At 55.6% G+C, this 26,770-nt stretch overlaps 9 protein-coding genes across 9 annotated transcripts; 4 read left to right on the forward strand and 5 right to left on the reverse strand.

Annotated features, from left to right (window-relative positions):
• Positions 1 to 4,812: 4,812 nt before the first annotated feature.
• CH63R_07426 (uncharacterized protein) lies at positions 4,813 to 7,617 on the reverse strand (the record flags this gene model as incomplete). The annotated part of the gene is made up of 1 exon (XM_018302401.1): positions 4,813 to 7,617. The coding sequence occupies one exon, from the start codon at positions 7,615 to 7,617 to the stop codon at positions 4,813 to 4,815; it is 2,805 nt and encodes a 934-aa protein (XP_018157179.1).
• A 1,288-nt stretch (positions 7,618 to 8,905) lies between these two features.
• On the reverse strand, positions 8,906 to 9,246 carry CH63R_07427 (uncharacterized protein; the record flags this gene model as incomplete). The annotated part of the gene is given in 2 exon segments (XM_018302402.1): positions 8,906 to 8,998; positions 9,004 to 9,246. Coding segments are annotated over 2 exon segments (336 nt in total).
• Positions 9,247 to 12,587: 3,341 nt separating this feature from the next.
• CH63R_07428 (uncharacterized protein) lies at positions 12,588 to 14,846 on the reverse strand (the record flags this gene model as incomplete). The annotated part of the gene is made up of 2 exons (XM_018302403.1): positions 12,588 to 13,480; positions 13,820 to 14,846. 2 exons carry the CDS (start codon positions 14,844 to 14,846, stop codon positions 12,588 to 12,590), a joined length of 1,920 nt encoding a protein of 639 aa, XP_018157181.1.
• A 57-nt stretch (positions 14,847 to 14,903) lies between these two features.
• On the reverse strand, positions 14,904 to 15,482 carry CH63R_07429 (uncharacterized protein; the record flags this gene model as incomplete). Its single annotated transcript, XM_018302404.1, has 2 exons — positions 14,904 to 15,058; positions 15,233 to 15,482. The coding sequence occupies 2 exons, from the start codon at positions 15,480 to 15,482 to the stop codon at positions 14,904 to 14,906; spliced, it is 405 nt and encodes a 134-aa protein (XP_018157182.1).
• Positions 15,483 to 16,702: 1,220 nt separating this feature from the next.
• CH63R_07430 (PHD-finger domain-containing protein) lies at positions 16,703 to 17,714 on the forward strand (the record flags this gene model as incomplete). Its single annotated transcript, XM_018302405.1, has 2 exons — positions 16,703 to 17,277; positions 17,420 to 17,714. 2 exons carry the CDS (start codon positions 16,703 to 16,705, stop codon positions 17,712 to 17,714), a joined length of 870 nt encoding a protein of 289 aa, XP_018157183.1.
• Positions 17,715 to 17,800: 86 nt separating this feature from the next.
• On the forward strand, positions 17,801 to 18,742 carry CH63R_07431 (PHD-finger domain-containing protein; the record flags this gene model as incomplete). Its single annotated transcript, XM_018302406.1, has 1 exon — positions 17,801 to 18,742. One exon carries the CDS (start codon positions 17,801 to 17,803, stop codon positions 18,740 to 18,742), a length of 942 nt encoding a protein of 313 aa, XP_018157184.1.
• A 479-nt stretch (positions 18,743 to 19,221) lies between these two features.
• CH63R_07432 (Mitochondrial gtpase) lies at positions 19,222 to 20,301 on the reverse strand (the record flags this gene model as incomplete). The annotated part of the gene is made up of 1 exon (XM_018302407.1): positions 19,222 to 20,301. One exon carries the CDS (start codon positions 20,299 to 20,301, stop codon positions 19,222 to 19,224), a length of 1,080 nt encoding a protein of 359 aa, XP_018157185.1.
• A 780-nt stretch (positions 20,302 to 21,081) lies between these two features.
• CH63R_07433 (Hco3-transporter family protein) lies at positions 21,082 to 24,552 on the forward strand (the record flags this gene model as incomplete). The annotated part of the gene is made up of 5 exons (XM_018302408.1): positions 21,082 to 21,551; positions 21,614 to 23,074; positions 23,416 to 23,516; positions 23,610 to 24,199; positions 24,271 to 24,552. The coding sequence occupies 5 exons, from the start codon at positions 21,082 to 21,084 to the stop codon at positions 24,550 to 24,552; spliced, it is 2,904 nt and encodes a 967-aa protein (XP_018157186.1).
• Positions 24,553 to 25,238: 686 nt separating this feature from the next.
• On the forward strand, positions 25,239 to 26,546 carry CH63R_07434 (Pectinesterase; the record flags this gene model as incomplete). The annotated part of the gene is made up of 1 exon (XM_018302409.1): positions 25,239 to 26,546. The coding sequence occupies one exon, from the start codon at positions 25,239 to 25,241 to the stop codon at positions 26,544 to 26,546; it is 1,308 nt and encodes a 435-aa protein (XP_018157187.1).
• Positions 26,547 to 26,770: the final 224 nt, after the last annotated feature.

Raw genomic sequence — 26,770 nt, forward strand, 5'->3', positions numbered from 1 at the left:
TCTGGAGCCCATGGAGGTGTATGTTATTGTTGTTGTTGAATGTAGAAGAACTGGCATATGTGGAAGGCCGGAAGGCGGATGGCAAGTGGAGGAGGATGATGAGGGGGAGATGGCGTTGATGGAGCACGCACGAGGAGAGAGAAAAAAAAACAAAACGGCAGACTCAGATTGGAATTGGGGGACAGCCGAAGGGGCAGCCAGCCAGCCAGCCGGGTGTGAAGGTAGAACATGACAGGGTAAGAAAGGCAGGGAGGAGGGTATTTCACCTTTGATGACTTGGAATGCCGCCCCGCGCCGCACCCCGATTGCCCTGAGGAAGGCAGAGAAGACTCAGAAGAGAGAGGCAAAGCGCCGGGGACGGGGTGGAGAAGGGGACGAAATGGGGTAGGGAGGTATCGAGGAAAGGGGGCTTTCAGACTAGGCATTATGAGCCCAAATATGGTACCTGGCCTGCCTAAGGTAGGTAGGTACTGAGGTAACGTGGGCCGCAATCACAGCGTCGCGAGCACAAAAGCACTGGGGTTAGAAGGTTGTGAACTGTGACCCCCGGGGGCCTGGAAGGCACTCAGGCCTGGTCTCGAGTCTTGAGTCCCGACCATTTCCAAAGCTGGCGGCGGCGGCTAGATCAGGTACCTGATGTATCTTGGTATCTACCTACCTAGGTAGGTAGGCAAGGTCGGGCACTTACCTGCCTGGGGGAGGCACCCATAGGTGCAGGGCATACAATTTCTTGATCCGGTGACAGGTACGAAATACAATGCAATACAATCCAGTGCATCGACACTCGGCCAGTCAGGCAAGCCCGGCCCAGGGCAGGCAGGCAGGCAGGCGAGGCCATTTATTTACACGGTGTGTGTTCTTATCCTCCCATTGAACCCTCGTGGAGACCGACCCAGCAGGCGAAATCTCCCAGAGTCTAAGCTTTAGTGGACCGACAGGAAGAGGTCCTGGAGCTTGGCCAGGCGACAGGCCCAGGAGAAACAGAAAACGGGAGGTGGACAAGACGGCAAACAAACGGGGATGTTCACGGTGACAGTGACGGGTGTGGCGCTTCTCAGAGATAAGGAAACCAGCCAGCCAGCTCAGGTGGCTTCTGACTGCTAGTTCCTGACTCTTAACCCCTCCTCCTTGAAGAGCCCTTGGTTGTGCACATTTCAGGTGTGACTTGGACGTCCAACACGGCCTCACTATCCAGAGCATCAAAGTTACCTGACGTTAGTCTAAGGTAGGTAGGCAGGTAGGTAGGAGGTAGCTTATCTCCGTCGGATGGCTGAGCTTATCTCACATTGCACGCATCTCATCCTCTCCAACTCCACCTCCGAAGGCAACTGCCCAAGTACATCTCTCCCTCACCTGTTTCTGCATGTGCTTTTCTCGCTCTTCTCCTCATGCTACGGATATGCTTCCTCCAAGATTGGCAAAGCCATCATCACCAACTGAGATCGGACCTGGACCGAGGTCCATCAAAATCTAGACCGAAATCCGTTACACCTACCTCATCGACCTTCAGTCTCAGCCAATTCCATCCATCCATGCATCAATTCCTCTACGCCATCCGTTGGTGATATACCGGCGCCTTCTTCGCCTCCTCCTCCACGGTCGCAACAAATCACTGAACAACGGACCCTCCTGATGGACTTTTCCCTTCACCACTGAGCTCCTGCCTACAGGCTACAACTGCAATAAACAGTAAAAAGCAATACGCAGTCACACCGCAGGCGAAGCGCAAGGGTTAAACTGCGAAAATAACCCCAACAGGGATCTCGCCCCCCACGTCCCCAGAAAATGGCGTTCTAGAACAATTTGGTGTGTGACCCAACGCCTCTGGTGGTGCTACAACCTGACATTTGCCCCTGGCACTTGGGAGCCATCCGCCGTCGCCTACCCTTCTGCAACCAACTATCCAGCCCTGGCCCAGCTTAGTGAATGCCATTTGCGTTCCATTGGATTGTTCACTCATTCACTTGACACGTTGACAGATGGAAACCGGCCGAGCCCAATAGCCATTCGCGCAGATATCCCATGAGCAGCTCACGTCCTGCCCAAGACGTGTTTGCTGTCTCGACCGCTTCTTCCGTCCAAACGTCGTCGACAAACGCCCATTCAGAGGCAAGCCCAGTCAACTTTGTTGGGACGATTCTCGGCCGCCGCCCGCCTCAATACACTGTACTCCCCTCTCCCTATCACTGTGTAGCAGGTAGCAGCCTAATTGGGCGACATATACCCATGCATCCCCATCCGCCAGACAAGTGACAAGGGAGGATCCCACAAGTACCCAGCAAAGCTGAGGATGCACGTGTTGCGAGACACGCCGTGCCGTAGCATCGCCATTCATCATCGTCATCGCCTATGGTATGGCCCGGTGCACATCTTACTGGCCCAACGTTGCTAGCAATGATTTCTCTCCACCCGTCTACCGCGAAATTGCTTGCTCACCGACAGCACGGCGACCCTCTCACCGCTCTCCTATCTCCGAAACAGCTTGATAGCTGTTGACTATGAACCAGCATGTCTGGCAGCGGCTCCTAGCGCAAGAATCAAGCCTAGAAAGACGAAAAGTGTGGAGGGAGGTGCGAAAGAAGTTCAAACGGTATCCAAAAGTCCAGTCGCATCATGCCACACGTCAGGATCCCCCCCTCCTCCAGACAATCACGAGACTGTCGAACCGGACCTTTGCCCTAATCAAAGGAACCTCTCTGCAGAGCATATTGCGCCTCACTGCCTGGGCTCGTAAGACAAATCCGGGGATCAGGGTCGGACTGAGCAGCCGATGCTTTCTTTTTCCAACCTTGCGGCCCTCTTTCGTTCCCCCAACTTCCCCTGGTCGCCCTGGCCGCCCTGGTCTTCTGATCTCGTCCAATGCGGGGGAGCATCCGAGGACGATGTCGGGTGACCAGTTGCCGCGTCCTTGCGGCACCACAACTCTTCCCCAGAACAGCAATGCATGGAGCAATTGGCTAATCACTTGACGAAAGCCTGAACACAGCCGCAACTCCGCTGCTACTCTCGGGGAGTCTGGGAACGTTGTGCCGTCTCGTAAGCAACACGGAGTGTACGGTGAAGACTGCCTCTCTTCCTGCCTCATTTCCTCGACCGACCAGGCCATCCCATGTTGCTCGACCGACTCACGCGTAAAAGGCTGCCGTGGCCGATCGACTCGAAGCCTCTGTAACCATGGATGAGGGACCATGGCAGCGGCAGTTGACGCTCCTTTGCGCCATTGGCAAATAGTGGCATCGCGCTACGTAACACTAACGAAGTCGAATTTCAACACGCCCGCTCGCTCCGATGGCATGGCCGTTCGGCTCTGTGCCTTCTTCCCCGGCCGAACGAATTCATAGTGGCATATGAGAGACCGTGGCCAAAGCGAGGGCGCCATCCACCTCCTCCTTCGACGACGGATGATTTGTTTCGGACGTCGGGGAATAGACAAACACGCCAATGGCTCTGTGGTATGCTGCTCACCGACTGCACATCAACCCACACTCGGTGGAGACCACAAGTCGTCTTAGTCCGCCTGGACTCTGGGGTATCATCTCCACCATGACGACGTTGTTGGTTCTTTCTCGAAGCAATGGCCCTCGTTGCGATCGTCAAGGTCTGCGGCGCTGTATTTTCATGCTACTACCCATCATTGCATCCGCGGTAGACCAGTCTCCATCTACCAACAGGTTACATGAGGCCGCGACCGCCGCTCGGTTGGCTTAGACGTCGTTTTGCCCATCTCGTCGCCGAGAACCAACCAGACTCTTTTGGAGCAACCACTCGCGCAACATGATGTACAACTGATATGAAGCTTCGTAGTGAACAACAAGGGATCGTGGGCTCGATGGCCGGGTGGTTCATCCCGAGCAATTGTTATGGACGAGGTCTGTTGCTCTTCGCTCAGCCTGCCCTAGCAGAAATCCTTCGCTATCGCCCGCGACGTGGCGGATAGGCCCGGCTCTTCGGCTTAGCCCTCCAGAGAGATGTACTTACACAAGTCAGCAAGACTAATCCGACTAGGTGACTCTCTAAACAGGGGTGCTGGATAATCTTTGGGGAAACAGAATCAAGTGGGGAATCCACGTCAAGCCACTACCGAAGAAGACGCTGGCGGAACAAATCGTCAAAATAGTATCCGTGATGAATTTTGTCCGATTTGGGTACAGAGAATACCCTGCGGTTGTTGGTTGGTATCATTGTAACACAGTGAAAGAGAATTGTACATGTTTGCCATTACCACGCAGTGTCCGTCATTTTTCATCCCTTGTGTCCCTTGCCTTAAGCACGGGTTTCTGCTGTATCCCAAGGGGAAGTCATCCATCCATCCATTCCCTTTTCAGATTTTCCCTTCTGTACTCCCCATGTAATTTGCCTTCCCTTAACCGGGCTCGGCCCCTGTGAAGAAGGCACGTATTGTAACAAACGCAAAAAAGAAAGAGAGGAGGGAGGAAAATACCCTTTTGAAGCGTGCGTGGTGTACGTCATTAGGGAAGTGAGTTTGTGGAGGGGAAGAGTTTCTTCCTATCGATCCCTGTGGGAAGCCCAAAGAACGCCCGCTCCCGCTATTAGTGGTATTGGTATAAGAATGAATTAGAAAATTTTGATGAGAACAATGTCGAGCATCCCAAGATAAACGCCAGCTCATATGGGCTAGATGTGGTTATCGAAACTGATGGAACGCAACGGGCCAGTGTAGGTGTGGGTGTGAGTGAGTGGACGGGTGATGCAAGAAAGATAAAAAAAATAAACGAAAAAAAGACTTGGTGGAAAGAAGGATGATGGCGACCAAGGCACGCAGCAAAATGCTTAACAAAGCATGCTCGACGCCTAGTCATCCAGCTTGAACATCCGCCGGAGCGTTCCAAACTTCTTCTTCTTCTTCTTGCCGGAGCCATCGATATCTTCCCGGTCCTCGGGTAGGCCCGAAGTGAGCACCTGGTTGGTGCTCCGGCGCTTCATGAACATCGGCCTCGACGCATCCGTGGGCTTACTGTTGTCCGCCGTCATGGGACGCTTCTCATCGTCAATGGTCTCCTCAAATAGCGGCCAGTTATCATGCATCGACTGCTTCCGCAGCTTCGGCGACGTATTCGTCCCACGAAGGGCGGAGATCTCGGAAGGGCTGCGCTCAAGTTTGGTGTCCGTTCTGGCGCCACTTTCGCTGGCAATAGGCCGCGAAATCTTGTCTATGTCGTTCTCCTTCTTGCGTCGGAGGACTGAGAGGAAGCTGCCGCGGCGTTGATGGCTGCCCGGCCTAGACATCACCTGAGTACCCACAGATGGCGTTGTTGAAGACTCGACGAGTGCACCGCGACCAGAACCGGAGCGTTGTAACCCAAGTCCATTCGATTGAGACTTCACGAGACGACCGCTAGCACCCGAGACCTTCCTCGGGGAGAGAGGCTTTTGCTGTACTGGTGGTGATGGCACCGCCTCTTCGTCATTGCTGTCAGGTAGGTCCGGCGTTTCTTCTGCTTTCGACTCGTAGTGAGGAGGAGGGCCCTTCATCGCTGCAGCTGCAGCGGAAGTCGATGCTCGCGTGCTCTTGGACATACCGCGAGATGCCGTTGCAGGAGCTGTATTCTTATCTTCGTCGCTGGAATCGGCAAACCGGCTGCGGAATCCGGATGGTCCAGCATCATCCTCATCGCTGGAATCCCCAAACCGGCTCTTGCTGGGCTTACCGGCCGCCTTCTTTGATGAAGATTTTCCAAAAGTGGGTAGGCGCACGCGCCGCGTGCTTCCATCACTGGAGTCACTGCGCAATGTACTGCGCATAGTCGTTCGGTTACTCATGCTGACAGGCGGCGAGGCGGGCGAGGTTGGGGGGGACATCGACCGGAGACTGAAGCGCGAGTTTCTACCAGCTGCCGACGGGTCTGTCTCCGTGGTTGCTCTCATAGATTTGCGGAAGCCGAGGCCCTCCTGTTTGGGACGGGCCCTTCGGAAGCTGCTTTCGCTGGAATCGGATGCACGACGACGGAGAGTCGCTTGCATCGCCCTCGCCATCTCGACGCTAGACATTGGGTTATCTCTGGAAAGGTGTTTGGGTCGAGCATCTTGATCTTGGCTTGACGGGGGGCCTTGGAGAGAGACTGGACGGCTACCAGCTGCAGATGCGAGCCCTCCTTGGGATGGACCACTCTGCCTCATGGACTTTCTCATGCCACCCATGACAGGAGGCTCTGGCGGCTGAGAACTCCGAGCGCTCGGGGTGTCTGATCGCAAAGTCTTACGCAAGCCTGTTCCAGGCGCTGCTGATATCGGTGTCTGTCCACCACGCAATGTCTTCTGAAGCCTTCCATTTGCAGGCCCGGTTTCTTGGCTCTGTAGGCCTCGGAGAGTCTTCAACATGGTTGCGGGGGGCTCTTCTTCATCTCTCTCGTCGATGACTACCGTTCCGGGTTGGATCTGATAGACCCGCTCCGGGTTGACGGACGCTTGCTGCTGGGTAGCTGAGTCGCTTTTTCTGACGGACTTCTTTCTCTTAGCCTTCACAGGCTGGACAACATCTTCAAGGTCCCCTTCAGCCCCGGCCTCCTCTAGCGCTTCCTGTTCCAGTTGCTTCCGCTTGTCGCTTGTCAATCCCCTCCAGTAAACTTTGGCCCTCTCCCACTCATCTTCAGGCTTCTGCGAACTGCCCGATAGCTGAGAAAAGTCAGGCACATCTTCAGGAATGTTGTTGGCATGAGAGTCTACAGGCGTCTGCTGAGATGAGTTTGCCATGGCCTTCTGGTAGAGCTTGTGAGAGACCTTGTTAGGAACGGGGGATGCGACAACGGCGTCAAGAGACATGAATCCGTTCCCATCGACGTCTGAAAGGTCCTCATAGGCGTCGCTGTAGATGCTTGCTCCCTCTGATTCGGTCTCTTCCGCTGGAACTGGTTGAGGAGCGAGTTCGGCAGGAGGTGTTGCTGCCACATTGAATACTGTCGTTTGCTGCTGGTGACGATCCTTCGTCACAGCGGTCAACTCAGGTTGGGTGCGAGGATAAGACACACTATCCTCGCTCTCGTCTTCTGGAAAGCCTCCAGGGACATCGAAGTAGCCTTGCTCTGACAAGTCGGCAGAGCCGTTACCCGCCGTTTCCCTAGGCGTGGGAGTTGGTTGTATGACGGATATCGAAGGAACATCTTCTTCCCTATGATCGCGGTCGATACTTTTGTCCAGGGTCGGTACAGCCTGCATCGGTGGAAGAAGGGTGTCATCGGCCAGTTTGGGATGGGCGGCAATGATCTCCTCCTTGACTTGCTCAGAGGGCAGGGTACATTCCGGCTCCTGTACAGTCTCTGGGTCTTGGAAAACCTCGTCTCCCTCGTCATCCGTATCTGTGCCAGTGGGAGAATAGTACCCGCTGCCCTCCAAGGATGTAACTACAGGCGGCAATGGCTCTCTGAATCTCGATATGTTGGCGGCGTTTCTGGCCGTCTGCTCCTGACTGAGAATCGTACCAATATTATAGTCACTGGATTGGCCGTTCGGTACTGCCCGTTCTTGATTGCGTTCAGGGGTATTGGGGTCAGATGGGGGAGGAGACTCGAGAGGTCGAACAAGAGGTCGTTCCTCCTCGGCATCTCTTGGTTTCTTCTCGCGAACGCTGCCAAACGAGGGCAGAGCCGGTCGGGGCTTCATAATTTCGTCGTCATCTAGAGCAACGGCGTCCCTCTTCCTGTTTCTACCCAGATGATTGTACCAATGTCGTTTGGTTTGCTGGGGACTGGGAGGAGCTGCTGAATCGATCTCCGGTTTCGCGGTGGATTGTCCCACAACTTTGGTGTTCTCGTCATCAAAACTGACCCGGACACTCTTTTTACGTGGCATTGGGACCTCCGCTGCGGTAACCTCGCTACCAAAACGACTGGGCCCCGAGGCTTCAGAGCTCTCATCCGAAGGCGAGGCACCACGAGATGGGCTGGTCGAATGTTTCATGGCTGATTTTCGGGGCGAGACTGATCTTGGAGGCGGCTCGTGCCTGATCACCAGTTGATCTGGGCCTAAGGCAAAGCGTGCTGATCGTGCAGGACTAGCCGATTGCGCACGTGCATTTCTGACGCTGCCGTGCTGCTTTTGTTGCGATGGGCTTGATTGCCTTTGAGATGACACATTTACTGGAGACTCAACAGCCGTGCTCTCGGACGATAATGATGGCTGCTTGGGAGGTGCTGACGACCTCACGGGCGCTGCTCTGAGAATATCAGCAACTTCACGGTGCGAAGGCGGCTCCTGACTGAGTTCAGCATCGTCTTCCGAGCTCGTCAATTCATCCTCGGACTCCTCTTGTACTGTGGATGGTTTCCTTCCCAGGATAGAGGCACCTTGGCGGGGCTCGGAATGTGGCAGAATCGTAGCTCCATCGCTTTTCCGCACATCCTGAACGACCGGCTGCTCGACTTCAGGGCTGCTAGCAGAATGTTGATGAGCTGGTCCCACATAAACCGTCGTAGAAGACCGGTCAGGTACAACGGGAGCACGAGCTGAAGCCTGTACAGGTGCCGGCGCAGGCTCGGGTGCCTCTCGGGGTGCCGAAATCTGTAGCGCAGTTTCTTTGGTCTGGGGCTGATTCTGCAGAGTCTTTTGTACAGGTGCTCCAGTAAGAACTCGAACCTGTGGTTGTTGTTGCCTTTGTGCCGGCAAAGGCGCAGACTCTTCAATCACAACCGCAGAACCCTGGACTCTACCCACTGTACCCTTGGCCAGATGAGAGTCGCTCCTTGCCAGGCCTTGCTGTTGCTGCTGCTGCTTCTTCTTCTTCTTCTGGACGGGTCTCTCGGCAGCTTCTCGGACACTCTGCTCCCTTGCCAGCAAATCTACCTTGGGAACCATTCTTCTGGAATTTGGATCATAGACAAGGGATTGGTCTGAGGTTGTTGTCATTCGCGAATTCACCGACTCCGGTCGGCGGGGCGAGGCAAGTCGCTGGCTAACTGTCATTGTCATGCTCTCGACGGTTGGCGATGCCGCGGGCGATGCGCCGGGCATCCTCGGGTATGAAAAGTTTATGGAAGAGGTTGGGCTTACAGCTCCCGGGCGAGACTCTGGAGAGGCCACACGCATTAGGGCATCTGACGTCCTGACGTTGGCCATATTACCCTCAGCTGCGGCCCCGAACCAGGATCCTGCACCCTCCTGTTTCTTCTGACTTGCAACACGGAACGGTTGCATCTGCAGGCTCGTTGCCCTCTTGTGGGAGGAGCTCTGGTTTGTGATGGATCGCATGTCGTCCGGGATGGTCGGAACGGGCGGCGCATCCTCGGCGGTCATCGGGGTCCGGTGTGGCGACGGCGAGCGGAACGTTCGTTCTGTCATGGAGCTCTGGCTAGGCGATCTATGCATGCCTCTTCTAGTATCCTGGCTCCCGTGCGACGACACCGAAGCGCTGCGTCTCTGTGTGCGCTTCGTTTGTACTTCAGCCACATTAATGGGTGTCGTAGGTCGCGATCGCAATGCTGCAGCGGCGGCGGCGGAAGAGAGGGAAGAGCTGGATGCGCGTCGCGCGAATGCTGAGGCAGCGGCAGTGGCGGCGTTTGGGTTCGCGGTTGCGGCGGTCAGCGGCTGGAATTGTAAAAGGGTCAGTGGTAGACAACAACGAAATGTCCTGGAGTCAACCAGTGCAAGCCGAAGATCAAGTTTGCTCCCATGCATCCCATGGATACCTAATGAGTGGTCGCAGACAGACTATAGGCAAAAAAGACATCATCAGTCTGCAGCAAGAGAGCATACCTGATTGGGCTGCCGATGGCGCCTCGAACCCCCAAACATGTTTGCTAGTCTCGGAAATGTCGATCAATGGCGCAAGGCCTGAGACGGGATCGTGGCAGGTTGCATGAGATCAAAAACGTGTGTGAGTACAAAGAGAAGTACGGGAAGAGAAAAGAAATAAAAAAGAAAAGGTAGAATAAAGGCCTCGAAGGGCGGGGGGCGTTTGAGAGGAGGATTTTGAGTTATGGGAAGACGGAGACGGAGACGGCGTGGTAATGGTGGGTTGGTGATGTCCGGGGGGAAAAAGGTAAACTGGGGTGAGAGGGAAGTTGGTGGATTAGAGGGACGTGGGATGCGATGGGATGGGGATGGGATGATGACGGAAGAGGTAAGTTCCATGGGTTCAGCCACAATGGGGGGCCCTGCTCCGTGCACTGCTTTCATTTCCCAAGTCCTTTTTTCCTTCTTTTTCTTGCGTCGCTAGCGGACTGGCACACCAGCTGGCAATTGCATCTTCACTACCTGCAGGAGCAGTCCAGCAGCAGCCTGCACCTGCCCAATGCACCTTGCCGCTGTAGGCTCGATGCTTCTTTTGCTGTTGTCCAAGAACTGAACTGGAGTCACCCTTGTTTCGGCTCTGCCGCCATTCTCTTTTGGGACGACACCAAGCCAGGTTGGGCCCAGTTTGCCTCAAAAGGACTTAAGGAGGGAACGTGCCAATCCGACGGGCCCTGCTGCTGATCATGTCTCTGCTGCAGTGCAGGCGCTGCTGGCCCAGGCCGTGGCAACTCGTTGCTGGCTGGCCCGCTGCGGATTCGTGACATGTTCGATGACATGGCACCCTACATTTAGCAGGCATTGGCTGGTTTGATCAAGACACCGATCGGTTCTAGATTTTTATACGTGCGATGATACTAACTACGTGTACGAAGTAAAAGTGAGTTACTAATGTCATCATCGACACCACCAAAACACAAGGTCATGGGAACGGGGCTTCTAGACAATGGAGAAACACAAATCAACTCGTTGTAATCCATTGTCCTACTGTCGTGGTTGAGTCTGTCTTAGGTCCTGAGAGGCACTTAAAGGAACTCGATGGCTGGTCGATTTAGCGAGGCAACCAAACGATCAGCCAACCAGCAAGTCCCCAACCGTCCTGGCAGACAGTAAGGCCACGCGCGACACCAACAGACCAGCGCTGAGATTGTCAAATGCCGCCCGCTGGTGCGCATCAGAGTTCCCAGTGCCGAACCTCATGTGGAGAAGTTGATCGACGTTTCGCAGAACCTTGGGGCGGTGGTGGACAGGACAAGGTTGTTTCAGGCCTGACGCCGAAGCTTTCCTGTCCCCGTCCTCCCCTCCTCTGGAACTCTGCTCCCCGCCGCTAATCAATTTCCATGCAACATGATTTGAACAGATCTCCCGCGGGCGCAACATGCAGACGGACTATGCAGGACGGCACCGGCGGCCGCTTAGGCCAAAGCTTGAATTTCCTATGTACAAGGGCTATTTCTTGTCATCTTACATAGTACTTCAGGTGGGCGGGTTCAAGAGACGGGTACACATGGTGATGAGCTGATCTTTTTGGGTTTCAAGAGTTCCGCTGTCTTCCGGATCGGACCCTCCGGAATGATGACTACAACCCATCCGGCGCCCCTCAAAAATCACTGCGACTCTGCTTACCTCACCGATCGACCAACAGAGAACTGGAGCAGGCCGATTCTAGTACTTTTGTCGAGCCTGCTACGTACCGGTTCTCCAACCTCCGGAGGACCGTCATCATGTAGGGAGCAGTCGGGACTTTAGTTTAACTTAGTAGTAGTGCTACCTCCGGTTCTACAAGCTATTCTCGGATATACGAATCTGTGCATCCCGCCTAACGAAGGCCACCATGGCGTAGTGCATGTTCGATGAGATGGCAGAGCCTAGCGCTATGATCACCGATCCTCTACCACGCGATCCGGACATCTTCCGAAAGCCGACTGGATGTCACGGCAAAGTCCAAGCTGGTGATTCTGATAACCAACCTAGTGACGGGGATATGATCTATCCAGACAGCCGCTTATTACAGCAAGGTGCTGTGTCGAGTTATTAGCATGATATCCCAGCGGAGAAGCCCAGACCAGCCGCTAGTCAGTGCAGCTCCTTTCTGTGACGTCATCTACAGCAACTGCGCACAGCTGGTCACTCATCAGAGTCATCACTCTCATCACACAAATTGACAATCATCACGGATGCCAAGGTAACCCATATAAGTGTGATTGTTACGCTAAACGAGTAGCTACCGAGGTCTAAGCTTGTCGAAAGCTCCCCGAATCAGTCCTAACAAGAGAAACCAAACTGGGCCTCATGTAGTTAGACGTATGTCGGGGATTTTGCCCCCCTTCTTCCCGTACTGATGCTCCGCATCCTAAACTGTGTTCTCGTCCTGCAACTGCATGTCCAAGATCCAAACAGCTCAACATCCCGGGTAAAGGACGAGTCTAGCTGTGCCGATTCATCGATGCGTTGTCTTGTGCCCTAAAATTGTTGACTCGTTCAACTTCCTTCGTAACTGGGGGGCGTGTTCGAGAGCAAAGCTCCTTGCTGTGATGGCGATGGCGCCGATTATACAGTCGAAAGTGAAGCTGTCGCAAGCGTAATTGTTGACTGTATCAAAGGGACGCAATGACGATGATTGACCGATCTTTTGAGAAGATCAACGTTTTGTTCCCTCTAGCAGCCATCTATCCAATAACCATCATTCCCTTTGCGTCCTCCCGAGCACGTCGTCGCCGTCGTCGTCGAGTTCGCGTTGAAGGCGTCTCGAAAGAATAAGTGGTGTTAAAGTAGGCGAAAAGGCACGGAAGTCCAACATCCGGTTTATGGTTCTTGTGTCCGCGAAATCCTTGCCAGACAACGTTTCACTGAATGGTATCGCCGGGGTCGTCTACTTGTTTCTCGCGTCCGCCACAGTCTCCACAAGTTGGGCAGGTGCAATCATGTTCCTGATCACCGTCTGGATCATCGCTAAGAAGCATCGGTGGATCCTCCTGAGAGTACGAGCCCTCAAAATCCTCATCGTCATGCGGATAATCGTCGACATAATCATCGTCATGAGTAGAGTTGCTCACAGCCGAGGTCATGGGCACATTGCCACCTTGGTCCTGGGACAGGTTCTGGGGTGAAGGCGCCTTGCCGGGCGACTTGGCTGGTTTCTTTCCCTTTCGGCTCTTAGCCTTGGCCTTCTCCAGGAGTCGCTTGCGTTCCTCTTCCTTGCGCCGGGCTTTCTGGTCCTTGATCTCGTATTGTCTAATCAAGGCGAAGGGGGGCTCGCCAAAGATGCGCTCGTATTCGCAGAATTCGCAAATCCACATATCCTCAGGCTTGGGCGGATTGTTGTAATACTTGTACTCGGCTTCCTGGCGGCGCTGCTTGGCCGCCATTCGAAGTTCCTTCTCGGCTCGACAACGACTTTTCTTCTTCGACGCGCCAGGTTGGGCATTTGGCTTGCTGGTTGGCGCTGTAGGTTGGCCAGCATGCGTGCTGGCCAGGTCCGACGGGGTCTGTGTCGCCATTGAACTGTGCTTGGCTTTGCCAACAGGGCCGTATCCAGACTGAGAACCAGCAGGATCAGTCCCTGGCCACTGAGGCTTGGGGACAGGCGAGTCGCAGGTGAAGGTGAATTGTGTAGCAGTCGGGCTAGACTTGACACTGGAGGAATGCTGATGTAACAGGCTTACGTTTTCCTGCCCCGGGGTCGATGGGAGTTTTTCGGCATTAGCGATGGCACTAGATATAATGCCGTGATTTTCGCCTGAGGAGGCAGAAGTCAGCGGCGCGTCCTTGAGGTTTCTATGTTGTTTTGATGCCTAGCAGAAAGTGAAAAGAAGAAAGAAATTAATGTAGTGGAGGTGTAGCAAGAGAAAGGAAAATGAGGTGAGGTCGGAAGTTTTTGTTTGCAGTGGGTGCGTCCGCTTCAACTTGAAGCCTCAGGAGAGCAGGCACGAGGTGACCTGCAATCAGGCGCGGCTGCCAAATCTACATTTCCTGCAGTGGACTGACGAAACTCTGCCAAGTTTTATGGTGCTTCTCATCTCCCCCATTCTGATCAAGAATAGAAGACGTGTCATTTACAATAGGGGGTTTGACTCACCTGGCGTTGCCCATTGAGGCGGCCGGATCTTGGCTCCCCTACCAACCCAGTTGTTTGTTGCGTCGGACAGAGCTCTGAGAGGGCTTCTACCGTTCCGCGACCTGCCGAATCTGCCTCTTCCTGGTCCCGAGATGCCCTGGCTGTTCGCAACAACACTTCCGGCCCCATAGTATGACGGCGATACTGATCCGACAAGGTCACCATGGTCGTTTGACGGAGAGGCTGTCGCTGACACACCCAGAGAGCTTATGTCTCCTAGCGAGTGCACAGCAGAGAGTGCCGAGTCTCCGGCCGTTGGTATCTTCCGCTTCTTCTTGTTGTTGGTATTCTCAAAGGACTCGTACCCATCTACGGAAGATGCTGTCGAGGGTGGGGGTTGCGGATTCGGGTGTTTGGAGTGTTCGGGCTTCGGAGGCATCGTTGGCATGCGGTTCAAGATCTCTGGATGCGAGCGACGAACAACCTTGCTGCTGCTGAGGGAGAGCTCCTCCTCATCACTCTCCCCGGCTCCCCCAATGCCTCGCGGGCTGTCATCATATCCAACATCACCTCGACTGGTATAGTTCGGCCCTCCTGTCCTCGCCGGACGTTCATCTCGTGCAATGTTTGGGTAGTAAAACAGGGGGCTGGAGTTCTGGTTCGCCGGGGGGTACTCGATGGAGTCCGCGACTTCGGGGGAAAGGCGTTCCCGCAGACGACGCTTGGGCAAAGGACGAATGGGTCTCTGCGGAAACAAGGACGAAACGCTCTCGGGAGACATTGTTCGATTATGACCTGCTTCCGAGTAAGAGCGATCGAGGTTAGCAAGCTTCTTGGTCGAGTGATAGAGCCTGAGGCCGGTGAGCTTCAGAGGCGCATGACCTATGCAGTCAGCTGCCACAGCCAGCTCCGACGTCTCAAGCGCAGGCGAGGATGCGCCTGACATGCGGCGGAGGACAACAGTGACAGCGCTTCGCGAAAGCAGTGGTCGAGAAGGTGGATGTTGCAAGGGTGTGGCGGAGGTTGGAGTTGGAGAAGAGCGAGGCATACCCATAACACCTCACGCTACGAGCCATTCAAGGCAAGCCACCACCGGTAAGACGATTCACGTAACGAAGCTCGAGACTGCAAGCGGTGCAGGACTGAATTCCTCCTCGATTACAGTAAAAGGCTCTCGGGGATGGCGGTTGGTGGGTTGGGAGTTTCGAGGTGGAGGATCCGTATTTAAATGGGAGGGGGGAAGCTCGTAACCCTTGATTCCTGAGTTTGCCCAACAATCAGCATGTGTCCGCAACAGAAACCTGGCCAACACCCAGACCGACAAACACATGCTGCAAAATCAGCAAAGCCCGTCCCGGCGCCTTCTCCATTCACTTGAAATAGCCAAGAGGGTTCTGCGCAACGAGGCTCATGTAAGGTATGGGTAAACCTCACTTCTTTGACAGACAGAAGAGGGGAGCGGGCATACGAACGAACTCGGTCCACCAGAATTCGGCTGCGTCTGCTCCGCGTTCGACTTTGGGCGCACAAGAGCCCGAAAGGGCAAGAAGTGCAGTCGGACAAAAGACGAGGTCGAGATGCAAGGGCGACAGCAATGACAAACCCAAACTCTGTGAGTATCGTGGATTGCGGAAAAGTCAAAGTACAGATCGAATTCCCCAGCTTTGATTGCTAATGACAGCATTTGATAATGTCTGGTGTGTGATTAGGAGACGTAGGTCAACAAGGGCCGCTCGAAACGCATTAGGTCAGCAAGCCAGGGCTCCGCTGCGGATGGACCGCCGGGGGGGAGGGAGGGGAGAGGAGGGGAGGGGAGGCTGGTTGGGGACAAGGTCGAGTAGTGGAGAATAAAGTGGTGGACGACGCACACTGTGTGCTGCTGCGTCGGTGGGTTGTTAGAAATAGAGGGAAGGGTGATGAAATTGGCTTCGAGATGAGACGAGCACGGTTTGGCGCGGGACACTCGTGGACTGTACAGATACTAACTGGTAAGGCACTTTGGCCCTCCAGGCGAGGGGTCGTTGCTATGCTGAACGACGACGGCTCGGAAGAAAATCCCTGCTCATTCGTCTCCAGTACTCCATTTTTCTGCCATTGGGAGGGCAATCTGTGGGCAACTCACAGTGCCGTCCAAAGTCGCCGATACCCAGACTGTCATCGCCAGGTTTTTCCGGGTGCTGCCAGACACAAATCCCACCTTGCCCCTGCACAAATGGGGTTTATGCAGCACAATTCGCACGAGTGCGTAGCCAGAGCTTGCTATTTTCCCTGGGGGTGCGTTGCTCCGAGGGCACCTCAGTGGCAGTGGCAGTGGCAGTGGCAGATCTCTGAGCACTGCACAAAGCAAAAGAAGGGCGGCGCACCGCACCCTGCAGACCCGAAGCGTGTGGTGCCAGTCTCCTTCGCCCAAAGCCAGTCTTTCGGGGCGCATTCACTCTCTATGACCTTTTTCCCACCTCCGCACTCCGGCTCCTCTCTCTCTTCTCTCCCTCTCTGTCGACCTGTCACGACATGATTCTACCTTGTCCTCGATTGTCAGAAATGCGAACCATTCGATCCCCTCAAAAGCCTTGTTGGAGTACCCGAGTCCTCTCCTCTCACTAACCTAACGTGCGAGTCGCGCCCATTTCTCGCTCGCCCGCCCGCCTGCCCTCCCACCACAACCACAACAATCCACCCGCCCTCTCTCTCTGTCTTCTTGTCTCTGCCCACTCTCGTTACCTCACCTCTCCTCGCCTTACTTCGACACGTCAATCTCTCTATCAGCCTTCCGGCTCTATCGTTGCGACAAGTGGCTTTCCGACTGCGTCAGTCACGCATCCCCGCCGACCGACCTTCTTTCCTCCTTCTTCCGAATCCCTCCTTGCCGCCCTCTTCTCTTCGCCCTACAGTTTCGCTGCCTCAATGGCACCCCCCTCTCCTCGACGTTCTTCACGAGCCCGAGGTAATACCGTCTCTCAATCACAGCAATCTTCGACAACGTCCAGCCTGTCGAGTCGAGGCGAAAGGACCACAAGATCCCTCAATAAGACCTCTTCCGCCAAATCCACTCCGAGCGCCTCGCTCTCCTCCGAGCCACCCGAAGACCTGGACGATACCCTTCCCTCACGCCGTCGAACTCGCGCCCAAGAGGACGCCCGCGACAAGCCTCGTGTCGATCCTTACGATATGGCTACTGGAAGTGACGACGTTCAAGAGGACGACGAGTCTGTACGATGTGTCTGTGGCTTCGACGAATACCCGGGCCCTCCACCTTTCGAGGAGGACTCTAAACAGGGAAAGCACAATCCAGAGGCCGACTTCTTTGCTAGCATCGAGTTGTCGGACGAAGTCTCTGGACTTTTCGTCCAGTGCGATGTCTGCAAAGTCTGGCAGCATGGTGCTTGCGTCGGTATTTTCACCGAAGAGAGTTCGCCCGACGAATACTTCTGTGAGAAATGTCGCAAGGATTTGCACAAGATCCATGCGGCAAGCAATGGGTAAGCAACCTTCCATCACGTTCCCGCCAAAAGCAGTCGCCCGCTGCCATTGATTCCCGAGTATTGCAAGCATGGATCCACCATGGCTTAGGAACAACCACACCACTAAACATGTCCTGGTTGCTAACGTCTGTATTTGCAGGCAACGATACTCCAATTACCTGCCACTTAATCGCCCGTCACGCGCATCGTCTCGGGCTGCGTCGCTGGTTAAGGACGGTACCCGTTCACCCAAGGAATCGAGCAAGAGTGGTCGTGCTTCGTCTGCGACCCAGGCCTCGAAGAGAAGATCGACCATGAATAGTCGTGACGCCGCATACGATGAGGATGAGCAGCTGCGGCGGGCCATCGAGGCCAGCAAAGAAGAAACTGTTCCAGAGCCAACGGAGCTTGGATCAAGGCGAGCGAAGCGAGGTCGCAGCGGCAGCGAGGAGTAAGTGCTCAACTAGGCTCTCGAGCGACCTCCACTGACAGTTGTAGGAACTTGGTCAGCTTGAAGAGGCAACGTACAAGCTCACCGTCAATGTCGCCGCCACCCGAGAAGACCGAAGCCGTCGAAGACGATACGGACGAGGAAAATAATGCACGAAATGGCCAACCAAAGAAGCCTCGCGGTGCCCGGACTCAACGCGAGAAGTCGGAGCGCGAAGAGCGTGACCGGCAACGAGCCGAGGCAGCGAATCGACGAAAGGGTCGTGCAGACCGGAGAAGGGCTGAGGGTACGACCCCTGCAAATCCGGGTAAGGAACCTGAAGCTCACGTGGGCGCAGAGTCAGATCCGTCGGAAGAAGCACCTCCCGCACCACCTCGTCCTGCCGTCAAGCCCAGCACGGAGCCGCTGTCGGCAGTACCGATCGAAGCACCTCCATCGTCTGCGCCGACCCCAGACACCCCGCCAGCAAATCAGGCGGTAGTCGGGAGCTCGCACAAGAAAACGAGCCGCATCAACCAGAAAAGAGGGAAAGGCCGGAACCAATATACCAAGGACCGCGAGGACAACGAAGACACCCCAGCGCGGTCGATGTCCCGAGACATTGGAAGAAATCAGGATGATCACACCGGCACCGGCACCACAAAACAAACCCAGGATCACCACTCCAAACATGGTGTGAGGAGTAAGGCGAACAATGCTCACAGCAAAGTGTCGATGAACGACATGAAGCGCAGAGTCGCTGCGTTCCTCGACTTTATATCGAAGACACAAATTGAACTGGCGGGTGAGGCACTTCCAGGATCAAGAAGTAGCCAAAACAGTTCTCATCAACAAAGCCCGCGTGCAACCACTGCGTCCGACGCACCAAATACCAGCGTGAACGGCGAGACAAATATGGAGGCGAAGGATTCCCCTGTTACGAGCGCGGCAGCAGAGGCCGGGACGAAGGAGTTCAAGGCGCTTAACTGCGTGGAGATGATGGACGTTCTCACTCGAGATCTCTTGCGTTGGCAGAATCAGTATGCGCCCTGACGAAGGGCTATTTTCTTGGCTTTTGTATAAGCGACTCGTCGCTCTCTTCGAGACGGAAGGAGCCAGTTCGCTCCGGAGTATGATGTTAAAGGCCTGCCGACGGTGGCATCCGACGGTAATCTGGATTGAAGTAATGGCGTTTATCGGTTTCTTTGAGGTGTTAAAAATGTACCGGAGCAAAAGGTTGTCGGAAGTCCCCTCCCCTGTGTGCATCGGTTTGCGGTTCCACTGTCAGTTGATATTGTCGAGTTCGAGGAGCAATGTCGGATACCCGGACGATTGCGAGTCTCTCAGTGTTGCGGGTAACTTTGTCCATTAGAGTTGGACCTTGATTTGTCTGCATTGCATGTCCGATGTATTGTACAGTATTTGTCTTCTTACAGTATTCTATTTCTCACAATGTATGATACAGAGTGTGGGGTATCTCTTCTATAGTTCTGTCGAGGACAACAACGAGCAACGTGTATTCCCTTTGTGTCCTATATCGCCTTGGCCTTGTTGAGGGCTCTCTCCTTTCTTGCTTCCTTCTCTTTCCTTCGTGCCTGGTTCATGCTCAGCGGGCCTTGTCCTTCCCTCGCAAGCTCCTTCTCCTTAAATGCTTCGTCGCTGATGTCATCGAGCACAAACTTGCCGAGGTTCCCGGCTCTCCACTGCTTGATGATCCAGTCGGCTGCACTGTCCGCATTCGCCTCTCCGCCGGCCTTCAGCTTCCCTGTCTTGCGCGCGACCCCGAGGAGCAGGTCGTTGACCTCGTTCGTCGGTTCGGAGTATTTAGCATAGGCGCTCGGGTCGGTAAGATTGAGACGGTACAGAAGATAGTCGGCGAGGATCTCCATCGGGATGCGGTCATCCTTAACGGAGCCCACGAGCGCGAGCTTCACCATGTTCTCGGCCTCGGAAACGTAGGGCATGAAAACGCCGGGCGTGTCGAGCACGAAGACGCCCTCGCCGAGGCCCATGCCGCCGTCCCCCTCGGAGTCGAGGATGCGTACCGGCGACCCCAGCTTGCGCGTGACGCCGGGCTGCGCGCCGACTCTAGCGACGTTTGGCTTCTTGTGCATGCCGTGCACACGAAGCTTGTTCAGCAGCGTACTCTTGCCCACGTTGGGCATGCCGACGACCAGCGCGCGCATGCCCGTCAGGCTGTCGACGGAGTGCGCCACGCTCCTGATCTCGGAGAGGAGCTGCTTCGTGCTCGCCGGGTCGTCCTTCCGCCAGAATATGACGCGCTGCGGCGTGCCTCCGACGACGGAGTGGCCCCGGTGGAAGCGGCGCAGCGCGTGCTCGACGGCGGCGGGGCTGTCGGCGCCGAGGTCGCGGTGGGTGTAGACGACGATGCGCTCGCGGCCTGCGATAGCGCGATCGAGGACTGGGTTCCAGCTCGTGATGGGGACGCGGTAGTCGCGACACTCGAGGACCAGGCCGACGTCCGAGAGGCGCGATGAAATTTCGCGCAGCGCAGCGTGGTGGTGGCCGAGGTAGTAGGAGCGGGGGATGGATTCGGAAACGGCAAAGTGGAGGCGGGGCGCGAAGGCCCAGCGCGCGGCCGTCGGAAGCATCGTTTCAGTTCGGAGTGGATTCGGCGGAGGGGCTTTCTCTTTTTTTCCCTTCTCGAGTGCCCTGTGATAGGTTGGTTCTATATTGGTTGAGTATTCATCGTTGTGCAGGCGATGTATAGACACCTGGGGCCGGGGCGCTGAAGACTCAGCTTGCTTCTGGAGGAATGACAAAATGGGAGTTGTGTCAAAATTTCTTCAGCCTGACGCTATGATCTCACAGCCTTGCTAGAGCGCACAGTGTGATTGGTTTTCTATTTGGGGGGCTCACTGATGGATGGTCCCGACGTCGGCAGATGACGTCACATGCCGAGCCCATCGTTCAATCGGTCTCGAGTCTGGGCTAAGCTCAATGTAAAAAGAGATCCATGTGCCAAGACAACCAATAAGAAGCACGTGGGGTCCAACGCAAAAACGATTTGCTGCAGATTCCACGCTTCCATCGAGTTAAAGGTGCCAGGGGGGAAAACCGTATTAAAAAAAACCCCGTGCTGGGGCCATCTTGGATGGTTGGGACGAAAGGCTTAAATGGTTCGGTGTCTGGGGCCGCGTAACGGGCCAAGTTGAGTCACCGAGTGAGTTGAGTTTTGAAAGATTCGGCCTGCTCGCTGGTCTTCCCTACAAAACAACTCGACGTACTAATATAGAGTCGGCCATGCTATGTGTGTTTGTTTTTAGGGAATACGAATCACCCAGCTCGGTTGTTGACCACCTAGCATTTTCTCGTATCTTTTCGGTGTCTAGACAGCCGCGGCTCCTTGTGCGTTGTGGAGCCTCGTCCGAATGACACCAAACTCCACGGCCGCGGGGCCATACGACGACCGAGAGTTCCCTTCAGCAACATCACCTCGCTCTCAGTCCGATGTCATCACGCCGATACGCGAGTCGCACGGTCTCATTAGCGATCGTGTCGAGCGGAGGTCTTCCGAAAAGCGGGACGACCACGACGGCGTATCAGTCGGCGATGCGGGCCCAGAGCGGCGCAGCGGCCGGTGGCGGGGTTACTTCCGCAGAGGCGGCAAGTTGAGGCCGTTCCGGCTACTGAAGGAGGACTTTGGGAACTTCAGGCTGCGGTACTACTCCGACTGGACTGTGTTCAACCAGCTCGTCCTGGCGAGCGCGGTGTATGTCTTCTTCACCAACATCTTGCCCGGTATCACGTTTGCCAGCGACCTGTATGTCCTGACGGGGGAGTCGTGGGGCACCATCGAGGTTGTGTTTAGTACTGGGCTTTGCGGCGTCATCTTTTCCCTGTGAGTCAATACTAAGAAGCCTCTACTCTCTCTGTGAGCGATGGAACTAAGTCGTTTCTTAGGTTTTCGGCTCAGCCGTTGACGATCCTCGGTGTGACCGGGCCATTCTCGGTACTGGCGGAGAACATCTACACTCTGTGCGAGAACTCATTCAAGGTATATGGGGCTCAAGTTACTCGCTTTTTCATCACGCTGACTCTCTTCCTTCCAAAGATTCCCTTCCTGCCCTTCATGGCATGGTCGCTCATCCACTCCGGCTGGATGCACTACCTACTGGCCATATTTAACGCCCACGACTACACCATGCAATACGTCACCGACTTCAGCGCCGACATCTTTTCTCTTCTCAACAGCGTCATCTACTTCTACAAAGCCGTCCGGGAGCTTCAGCGCACAAAGGCCGTCGTCTCGCTCGCCGCCTTCCTGTACTCCATCATCGGTGCTGCGGGAACCTGCATGCTCGCCATCTTCCTGTCCACGGCCGTCTCGTGGAAACCGCTGTTCCACAGGTACGTCCGCATGGGCCTGACCGAGTATGCAGCGGCCATCTCCATCGTATTCTTCATCGGCATGCCCTACGTCGGCGACCTGGCCCAGCTCGACCACAACCGGCTGGAGGTCTCCAAGACGTTCAGGCCCTCGTCGCCGAGCAGAGACTATTTCTTTGTGGAGTTCTGGAAGCTCTCTATCGGGTGGATCTTCATCGCCATCATACCAGGCATCATCATCACCGTCCTCTTCTATTTTGACCACGAGATCAGCAGCATCATATGCACGGCCAAAAGGTACGGGGTCCAGAAACCGGGGGGCTATGCGTGGGACGTCATGCTCCTTGGCACGACGACCATCATGTGTGGAATCCTCGGGATTCCGCCGGCCAACGGGCTGCTGCCGCAAGCACCACTCCACTCTGAGTCCCTGATGTACACGGTCTATGAGGATCCGCCGACGAGCGACTCAGGGCCCGGCGACGACCCCCCCGCGAAACCCGTCCTGCGAGTGTACGAGCAGCGGTATTCGCACTTCATCCAGGCGGCGGGCATCCTGCTGTTCATCTCGCCGCCGTTCCAGCACGTGTTGGGGCTGACGCCGACGTCGGTCCTTGCGGGTTTGTTCATGTTCATGGGCTATCAGTCACTGTCCGTGAACCCGATCCTCACCAGGATCTGGCAGCTCCTCACGCCCATCTCAGAGCTCCCTGACCTGCCGCATGGCGCAAGCTGGATGGGGATCCACTTCTACACCATCACGCAACTGGTCCTGACGGGCATCGTCTTCGGCGTTACGCTGACCGTCGCTGCCCCTGGGTTTCCCATCATCATCATCATCCTGGTCCCTGTGCGGTTGTTCTTCATGAACAGGGTCTGGAGCCGCCAAACGCTGCGGTACGTCGACGGTTGGGCCACCAGGGAAGGCAAACCGGAAGACGATAACAACGATCGCCGTCGGGGAGGCGTCGTGACTTCAGGGGCTGCAGCTAGACAGGCTGCTGATGCCGACGAAGAAAAGGGCAACAAGATCACGTAGGCGTTGCGTTCCTTTTTTCGAACTTTAATAACACATCACGGCATTAACCTCCATCAATTGTCTCCATTCACGTATGTCACTTGTTATCGCAAAAAGTCATCAATAAAGTATCAAGAGACATCCCACTGTGAAAGATCGTCCAGTGAAGGCAGGATTCGGCGTTAGGTTGTTAGATGCCCATCCCCAAGTCTACCCCGGGTTACATTTCTCCTCAACGACAACCCTTCTGGGCTCGATTTCCGAAGTGGCTCCGGATTACGAGACCCGCAAGCGGGTGAGTGATTCACCAATGTCTGTCTGAGACATAAGTCCATCTGGCCGAACTACCTACTTATAGGGCACCTGCGCCCAACCATTCTGGCAAGGTCGTTCTACCATCTGTGCCGTTTCTTCAATACGCGGCCGGAACTGTAGAAACCAGAAGTTATGTCGCTGTCTGTAGCTGGCAAGTATGCCGTCATCACCGGCGCGGGATCAGGTACACTCACCCTTCGGCCCCTGTAGCGAGCATACCTCACCGACACCTCACAGGCATCAACCTCGCCTTCGCCAAATTGCTCCTCGAACGCGGCTGCTCCGTAATGATAGGCGACCTCGCTCTCCGCCCAGGCGCATCCTCACTCTTGGCCCAATATCCGCATCCGCGGCAGCCCAACCGGCCCTCGGCCCTGTTCCAGCCCACCAACGTCGCCTCCTGGCCACAGCTCACGCAGCTCTGGACCAAAACTCTGGAATCCTTTCCCCAGGTCGACATTGTCGTCCCAGGAGCCGGGATCTTCGAGCCCTCTTGGAGTTCGTTCTGGAGGCCCCCGCAAACGGAGACAAATCTGCAGACGAAGTCTCGTGATGCTGCGGATGCGGAGCCCGGTACGTACGCCGTGCTTGACGTGAACCTGGCGCACCCGATCCGGTTGAGTCAGCTTGCGATCGGACACTGGACCCAGCAGAAGCGAGAGGGGTGTCTGGTGCATGTGGGTAGCATCGCAGGCTACGCGGCGGGGATTGGATCGCCGCTGTACATGGCGAGCAAGCATGGTCTGCACGGGTTTGTGAGGTGTATGGGAGGTATGAGAGACCGGTTGGGGATCCGTTGCAGTGCCGTCGCGCCGGGGGCGGTCATGGTGAGCTCCACGTACACTTTGCTCCTTTTCATTCTTCTTGGGGGTTCGCAAACGTTGATATATATGAGTAGACGCCGATGTGGTTGGAAGACACAGAGAAACAGCACGTGGCGCAGGGAGAGGGCTCGAATCTGTTCATCGACTCCGAAGAGATTGCTAGGGGCATGCTGGAGCTTTGCGAGAACCCCGAGCACGGCGATGGGACAATCCTGGAGGTCACGAAGGGCGCCACGAGGGTTGTGCCCCTGTATCACGCTGAGCCTCCCGGGGGGAAGGGGGCGGTGATACCGCGGCTTGTTGATGAGGCCGAGAAGATCTGGGGCGAGCTCGAGAGCTTAGGATTGAAGGTGTAGTCGACGGGTTTAAACCCCCACCCCCCTCCGCGAACCGAAACAGGCCAGTCTTTGACCCACAACGATTTTCAGCTTGTTTTCTTGCTTTGATGTGATCAAGAGCCCAAAAACTCTCGACGCGACATTACCTCGCTTCTGGATCAGCTCAGGTCCTCCATCTGTCAGGCCCTCGCGGGCAGGTTGGGAACGGAGTTTCTCTTGAACTTGATGGCAAGGGACGTTTAACAAAACGTAGAATCCCCGTCTTTCAAGCCAACGTCCGAATTATTCAGAGCGAAGTCTCGAGCGAGGGACAGGTTGACATGGTCGTAGGCTTTTCGATTACCTCATTATCAGAGCTGCTTGGTGCAAACACAATGAGATGACCATAGTCCCTCAAAGAAGAGACAAGCGTAGAATACAGAAGATGCCAGCAGGGAAATTGAACCTGTGACACCCCTCAACCGTCGGACTTAAATGAGTGGCCCTTGTTGAACGCCCACGATGTCACTACATAAGCGACTACAGCTGCACCTCGGTCAAATGAGACATCGTTGGACGCCACACCAGCGCCTTCCGCATTCCTGCCTAACGCCAGGAAGGGAAACCCTTTATATTGGCCGCAACTCTTGAGCGGGGTTTTTGCACAAGTCGGTTGCTTCACGGACAGATATCACGGCCAAACCGAATGCATCCTCCAGGCGAAAATGATGCCCAGGCGACCGCACCTTGAACTGTTCAACCCCGTCCTTCCCAATGCTGACCACAAAAGCTTCAACTGGTTCCCCCAGCTGCCAGCGGAAATACGCCACCTGGTATGGAAGCACGCTCTCCGGCGTCATCGCATGATCCATGTCATTCTCGGGACGCGAGTGGAAAGAGGACATAGCAATGAAGCCAAGGGTGCCGAACGATACTCCCTCTGCAACGGTCGGGGCAGGCCCATCAGCGGGAATCACTACGACGTGGTGATCCTAGCTAGATACGCTCTCCTCCCTGAGAATATCATGCTGGTTAATAAGGAGGCGCGAGACGCCGTCCTGTCATTCTACCCGGTACAAGTGCCTTGCCAACGCAGGCTCGGCTTGGACGTCAAATCCAAGACCCAATATAAAGACTCGGTTCTCCGCTTGAACTTCGACTGGGACTACCTCAGAATCACGGCCGCGCGTGCATTTCCCTATTTCTTCGAATTCCTCCACGACCTCCGCGCCCACGACCCCCGAGGCCGCGGCCTCCAGCATCTGGTCGTGGAAGACAACTGCTTCCGCGCGCCCGGAGTGACGTCCTTTTCGCCTGCCTCGCTCGATGCCCGCGCTCTCGTGGCTTTTAAAGAAACACTCACGAACCTCAAAACCGTCTGGTTCAAGATCACACCCCGCGGCGGCCGTACTCTCGATGTGCTGACCTGGATGCATGTTAACGCCTTCAACTACGGCTTCCCCGTGTTCCCGACCTTCACCTTCTTCGATTCCCCGGTCAAGGACCCGCGAAACATCTCCCGCGATCTGCGGAAAGTCAGCGGCAGCACGCCTGACTGGCGTGAGTGGCCCCTTGGATGGAGGACTCTTCTGCGCAGACTCGGTATTCGCCCCGAGGACGTCGAGGAGAACGCGAGTGTCGACGTCCGCATGATGATCGCCTCGGACCGGCAAGACGAGGTCCGCACCCGCGAAGACGCCGCGCGGGTCCTGCACGAGGAGGACTTTGAATGGCTGCAGCTGCAATGGTGGTTCCGCGGGTGGGACCGCCCGCAGCCTGGGGGCGGCGGCGGCGGGGATCGGCCGGCCGGGTGCTTCGCGACGGCATCCGGGCTGCAGCCGGGTCTACCCGAGCTCGACGGTCCCGAGATCTTGGCGGCGGCGCCACCGCCGGCGCTTGGGTTTTGGTTGTTCCCCGTCGAGGCGTTTGGAGAGATTTCCGACGAAAGGGACCCCGGTTCGTGGATCAGGTCAAAGGGTGTTTTCGACTTGAGTTCGCATTGGCCCGACCTGGCGCTGGTAGATGTGCTATGAACTGAAGAACACTCGTTCTGTGGCCCATCTTAGGTGATCGTGTATCTCTTGGCTATTCTTGTTGAACGAACGGTGGATATGGAACCGAAAGCAAGATTGAGCCGTCGTCGTTGTGATCAGACGCCGTTCCACGTCACAGGACCAGAATCGTTCAACTGCGGCAAACGAAGGTTACAAGGAGCTCAGTGTTCCGACCTTGCTTGAAAGGGGAAAACCCCCGAACA

Source organism: Colletotrichum higginsianum, chromosome 5 (genome assembly GCF_001672515.1).
Source record: "Colletotrichum higginsianum IMI 349063 chromosome 5, whole genome shotgun sequence".
Classification (NCBI taxonomy): Eukaryota; Fungi; Ascomycota; class Sordariomycetes; order Glomerellales; family Glomerellaceae; genus Colletotrichum; species Colletotrichum higginsianum.